The 6,034-nt window shown below is 42.7% G+C and overlaps 1 protein-coding gene across 1 annotated transcript; it reads right to left on the bottom strand.

The window, feature by feature from the left end:
- Positions 1–1,404: 1,404 nt before the first annotated feature.
- On the bottom strand, positions 1,405–5,410 carry brf2 (BRF2 general transcription factor IIIB subunit). The gene is made up of 4 exons (XM_071913571.2): positions 5,251–5,410; positions 3,781–3,840; positions 3,339–3,660; positions 1,405–2,548 (listed from the first exon to the last, which is right to left on the bottom strand). Exons 1-4 carry the CDS (start codon positions 5,396–5,398, stop codon positions 1,672–1,674), a joined length of 1,407 nt encoding a protein of 468 aa, XP_071769672.2. The 5' UTR covers positions 5,399–5,410; the 3' UTR covers positions 1,405–1,671.
- Between the last annotated feature and the right edge of the window lie 624 nt (positions 5,411–6,034).

Genomic DNA, 6,034 nt, shown 5'->3' on the forward strand with positions numbered 1-6,034 from the left:
CCATCCAATTCTTCTTTCTGCTTTACATTTACTAAATTTGAATTTCTGATCAGTTAGAAGAAGGTTGCTGTAAAGACTGTTTCTGCTACTGATTCTGTCAATATTGAATTCATGTTACATACAGTAGGTTACAGTTTTTTTGGGTCAGTTCTCCCCATTACAACGGAACATGAATATTCAGACAAATTAAATCATCCAAGCTAAATATGCACTCAGATGTCCCTTTCATTCAATAACCGTGTAAAGTCTGTGACTCATCATCATCACATTCTTGACTTCCTCCTTTGAAGTACTTTCTTTTGGAATTTAATGAGATTTCCATTTTAGGATGGATGCTGTTCTTCCCTACCAAGCATTTGATGAACGATCTGCAGGCCAAGTTAAATGTCAACCCTAATGAGTAATGAGAACATTTTCCCAATATGATATTATGGCATGGCATACTGTATATTCAGATTTAGAAACCGTTTTGAACTAATATCAGAACGATGTTTAGGTCCTGACTTCATAAAATGATGCAGGTAGCAACTGTGGCTGACTGTGGATGTCGTCTCAGCTTTAATTTTGGTACTGTATGTAAATGGGTTTTCAACATTGGTGCAGGCTGTCACATCATAATCTATTCAAAATGTCAAAATGTTTCCTGTGACAATACTGTTTTGCACTACATGACTGAAGCTTTAGGCAGACCCTGATCTATATTATCAGCCGAAAACCATAACCCTCCTGACACCGTTCTCTTCCCAACTAATATTCCCATTAGATTAGCTAGAGGGAAACAACCTTGACTGCATAACCTTATATGAGTTATGGCAGTGACACTCACTTTGGTTTTGCTTTTGAGTCAACTGCATGTAACGTCCAAATACTGTTCAATAACTACACAATCCTAACAGTATAGCAACTGTACACTGTAGCAAGTAATGTGAAAAACATGATTTACTATGGATCTACAATTGTAACATAAAACATTACAAACACAGTAAAACCCAAGGGCTGACACACGTCTAGCACCACATAGTTGTTCTTTTCTGTGACTGAATAATTTTACCATTACGTCATGTACCACAGCACTGTGAGTGGATTTTTACTCCCTTAATTTAAAGGTAGGATTTTGACAATGTCTAATCAATCGCACACATGAGCAGCATAACACCCTGACCTGGCATTTTCAGTAAACTAATAATGGAGAAAATAGACCTCTTTAAGTGTAGTATAATGAAACCGCCCATAGGCACTAAATGCAATTTCTTTTCCCCTCACATTTCCCCTGAAAGAGATGCATTAGTGTGTTTAAGGGGAAATGGCCATCCCCACCCTCCAAATCTCTCCCTGATTATGTAATGTCAGTGTGACGCTTGTCAATAATATTTCAGATTTTCAAATATTTCAACACAACTTTATTTCAACAATGTTTTTGACAGTAAACTGGGTATGTGCAGTAAAACACTGAACAGATATAGTCTGTCCTGGGACTGGCTAACCTTTATCCCTGCATGAAAAGTTTTGGCGTCTCTCATGAACAAAGTCTAACAAACACTGTTATGCAAATGCATAACGCAATAGTCCTGAACAAGATAAAGTGCATTTAAACTCAAAAGACAATTTTGTTTAGATCACTAACCAAAGAAGCAAACACTGTCCTGGGAAAATAACCAAAACTCACAGGGTTCAACCTTCCTGTTCTTTTTCCTCCTCAGACGAGGACAACATCTTCTTTGTCCGAGCAAAGTCTCTCACTTCCTGAGGAGTGCGGATGTACATATCAATTTCACTGTCTGAGATCTCCTCATCACCAGTTACATCCTGGAGCACTGGTCTCTCCACTCTCCTGATCTTAGGATGCTTCACACAAGGGGGAGCAAACAATACTCTCTTACCCCAGTGTGGTGCTGGAGCCTGGCACCCATGGGTGATTGTGCCAGTGTGCAGCTCAGGCTCAGAGCCTGAACTAAGGTCTCCACCTCCTGGTTGCTCGGCCATTTCAGCATTTGGTTCACATGCTTCCTCACAGGATTTGTTTGCAGTCTGAGCTACAAGCCCAGAGATTTGGGAGGGTGCTGCCTCCTCTAGGTGGGACACTTTAGACTGGATCCCAGGTAGGGAGTCCTCACAGCTGGGCTGGAGCTCCACCATCAGGGCATCATGTGTCCTCAGAGCCCTCCGCAGCAGAGCGTACCTGTGCTTCAGAATATCCTCCACCTGGAGCATCACGTTGTCTGGTCTCACATCAGCCCCCACCCAGGGAATCTCCTGGCCCAGCTTACACAGCACCTCCTTTATTTCAGCTATTCTCTTCAATGCGGGCTTGTACTTTGACACCTTGGCTAGCAGACAGAATTTGTCCAGAGTGTATTTGAGGCGGACCCTGGTGGGTTTCAAGGACTGCCAGGCGAGGTAGATGGACGCCATCATGATGGGGAGGGGCCTGCGGCCGGTCACGAGCCAGGAATCTGCTGCCAGCTCCACCAGGGCCACCGCACGCTTCGTCAGGTCCTTGGAGTTCTCAGCCAATTCTTCAGGAACGTCAAGAGAGCTGATTTTGTATCTGACAGAAAGAGTGAAACATTTTCAATAAGTATAGGCCTCAACTTGGCATATTTTTAGATATCAAGGCACATGAGTGCTTGACGAACCTTGGTATATGAAAGGTGAATCATTAAAAGCAATGGTTTTACTGCTGGTTTTCTATCAAGCAGTTAGGTGCATTCACCTGGTATCTGAGGTGTAAATCAGTCCTATTCCCTATTAGATGGATAGAAAAAAAACTAGCAGGGAGTTGAGAACCACTGATTTAAAGAGTTATTTTTCAAACCTTGAGTTGCAAAACATTATCCGCATATTTTGTTTCATTTGTACAGTTTAAAAGAAAAAAAGGGAAATAGTATTTGTATCACTCAATTCTGAATTACACTGTACAGATTGATAAGGATCTGAAAATTAGATCTTTCTCCTGTTGTACAGAAAATATACTGAACCATAGACCCAATATTGACACAAGTATCAAACTAACTTTTAAGATTTTTCTACCCGATTAAAATTTCTAACCTCTTCTGAAACAGTTTATCTCAAAAGCTGAGATATGATTATCTGCACCAGTCAATCCCACTTAAAACGAAATCCATCTGTGTAACAGCAATTTGAGAATGGATGCAAACCTGTTTCAGCTGGTTAGAATTAGTTGTTACTTACATTTTGCAATGTAAACAAACTGTCTTCGTGAAAGGCCTGTTGATTTTTTTTAGACTGTTGATAAGGTCACTCCAGGAGAGCTTTAAGGATATTTTGTGCTGATTGTCTTCCAAACTACAACGTTCAGCCCGCTGCCCAACACTTACTCCTGGCCGTGAGCCTCCAGCACGTCAGTGATGCTGGCCGTGGGCGCCTGAATGCTCAGAGTCTTGACCATCTCCTGATAAACCACTCCCACCACCATCGGGTCAGCGTCCAGGAGGCAGCTGATGCTTCCCATGGTAATGGGCCAGTTGCGCAGCTGACAGCTTACAAGCACACAGCAGCCGCCGAGGGCCTCTTTCTTGTGGAGGCTGACTCTGATGAAGTCGCGGTGCTGATATGCCTGCTTGTAATACATCTGTGCAAGTTCCTCGATCTCACTGTTCAGCCTAAGGATCCGACATAAGGCTTTCACACGCTGCAGACCTGTTACGATGCAATAAAATTATGAGCAAGAGCAAATCAGAGCAGAGGGATAATTTCTTCAGAGATATGCAATCAACGCCATAAGACAAAAGTTCCCCAAATCTGGAGAGAGGGTCTTACCTTTTATCTGGTTTACACATGGCTGCTTGGTCACAGCTGTAGTTTGGCTGTAGCTGACATCTGTAAAAAGCACACAAAGGCAACGTTAATACAAATGGTAAAATGGAACTGACAGAGGCTTGGGCTTGGCAAAGAATATTATAAGTAAATTCACCTTATTGTAAACACTTATCTTATTGCTATTTATCAATACCTAAACAGTATCTTGCATCTTAGTGTCTGCACAACCCTGTGTATGGGAATGGGAACTGATCAAATTTTAGTGTCAGTTCAATGTTACCAATGTGAAATTATAATGAAGAAGAAAAAAATTAACTCATCATACCATACTGTTTTATTAACTTGAAATACTCTCAACTACAAAAAATGGACACACATCTGTACGCTCTGTATGTGAGTGATGCGACTGGGCGAGTTCAAGGAGTGTGTGTTCAGTTCAGAAGTGTGTGTTCAATTCAGGGAGTGTGTGTTCAATTCAGGGAGTGTGTGTTTAGTTCAGGGAGTGTGTTCAGTTCAGAAGTGTGTGTTCAGTTCAGGGAGTGTGTTCAATTCAGGGAGTGTGTGTTTAGTTCAGGGAGTGTGTTCAGTTCAGAAGTGTGTGTTCAGTTCAGGGAGTGTGTTCAATTCAGGGAGTGTGTGTTTAGTTCAGGGAGTGTGTTCAGTTCAGAAGTGTGTGTTCAGTTCAGGGAGTGTGTTCAATTCAGGGAGTGTGTGTTTAGTTCAGGGAGTGTGCATTCCATGAAGGAAGTGTGTTAAATTCAGGGAGTGTGTTCAGTTCAGGGAGTGTGTATTCAGTGAAGGGAGTGTGTTCAATTCAGGGAGTGTGTGTTCAATTCAGGGAGTGTGTATTCAGTTCAGGGAGAGTGTATTCAGTGAAGGGAGTGTGTTCAATTCAGGGAGGGAGTGTGTGTTCAGTTCAGGGAGTGTGTGTCAATACCTCTTTCCAAAATGAGATATCCATCATTTGAAAACACTTACACCGCCTCTATCAAAATGATGGTTGGTATTACAGGTAAGTAAATGTATTAAAGTCTATTATAGGTAACTACTATATTAAGCTTAGGAGTCATTTTAAGACCATCACTTACAAAACAGTTATGTTTCTGAGGATAGTATTATCTGTGATTTTGAAATATTGCTCATTCATCCCAAAAATGAATATAAAGCATTTTGGAAAAACTGAAACGTTTAGCCTGACTGTTGCTCAGTCTCTTTTTTTAATGCACCCGGGCGACTAAAGTGATTCACACGCACAGGTGCACAGAAAGGCACTTGTGCAAACACCATAGCATGGTGATAAGCGTTTACAATAAGGTTCATTTACTTATAATAGTTTTTGCCAAACACAATTCCATGTTTACCATAGTCGCCAGAGTGCAGTAAAGACCAAAATAAAGGCTTGTAACCGCACGGACGCCCGCCGTTTCCCACGCAGCCAGGCGGGCAGCGGAGCGCCGTGAGGCCGCCTACCTGTCCCCTCGGGTCGGTCGATGGTGAGCGCTCCTTCAGACACCACGGAGCCGCAGTCCTCACACACCAGCTGGGGCTGCGAGTACAGATCATCGTCGACGATGTTTGAGGAGCCGCAGTCCGGACAGGTCAGACCCCCAGGTGCCATCCTCCACCGACGGGACTGACGTCTATTTAACGGCCCAAAACAGTCTCAACACCTGCGAAGGACGAACTGTCTCACTGCTAAATATTTTAACATCCAAGGACGCCAAGTCAAAACTTCTATCCTTGTGGAGAAATTCCTTCCCAAGTTGTCTTGTAAAGGTCTCGCTGTCTCGGCGTCAGCACGGACGAAAATTTGTAAACAGCTGTGATCGACCAATGAACGTTGTTGCTTTCACCGGGGAGGGGGCGGCGAATAATTGCATCCGTGCGGATACAATGTTCACACTGTAGATAGTTCCGCTTAGTCCGACCGGAGACTCACTGGCTTGATTTAGTGTAGTTAGATTTGGTGCTCCTCACGAATGCAAAAATTGAATGTAGCTTATTACTGACATATTTGTTCACTTTTTGCATGCCATCGAGAGAGAGAGAGAGAGATTTCTCATCACTTTTGATGTTCCCTGTTTTAAAGCCGTTGCTTCCCATTGTTTGTTGGTGTGTGTGTGTGTGTGTGTGTGTGTGTGTGTGTGTGTGTGTGTGTGTGTGTGTGTGAGAGAGAGAGAGAGAGAGAGTAAAACTGAGTCATTAATTGAAGAGTTTATTTTACATTAACCACAATACCATATAATGCAGTAAC

Source organism: Centroberyx gerrardi, chromosome 2 (assembly GCF_048128805.1).
Source record: "Centroberyx gerrardi isolate f3 chromosome 2, fCenGer3.hap1.cur.20231027, whole genome shotgun sequence".
NCBI classification, from domain to species: domain Eukaryota; kingdom Metazoa; phylum Chordata; class Actinopteri; order Beryciformes; family Berycidae; genus Centroberyx; species Centroberyx gerrardi.

Excerpts from the sequence above, each read along its gene's own strand:
- brf2 (XM_071913571.2), bottom strand. The coding sequence starts at position 5,398 with ATGGCACCTGGGGGTCTGACCTGTCCGGACTGCGGCTCCTCAAACATC. Across the intron at positions 3,661-3,780 it reads ATGTGTAAACCAGATAAAAG|GTCTGCAGCGTGTGAAAGCC; the intron begins GTAAGACCCTCT and ends GCATCGTAACAG. Across the intron at positions 2,549-3,338 it reads CTGGAGGCTCACGGCCAGGA|ATACAAAATCAGCTCTCTTG; the intron begins GTAAGTGTTGGG and ends TCTTTCTGTCAG.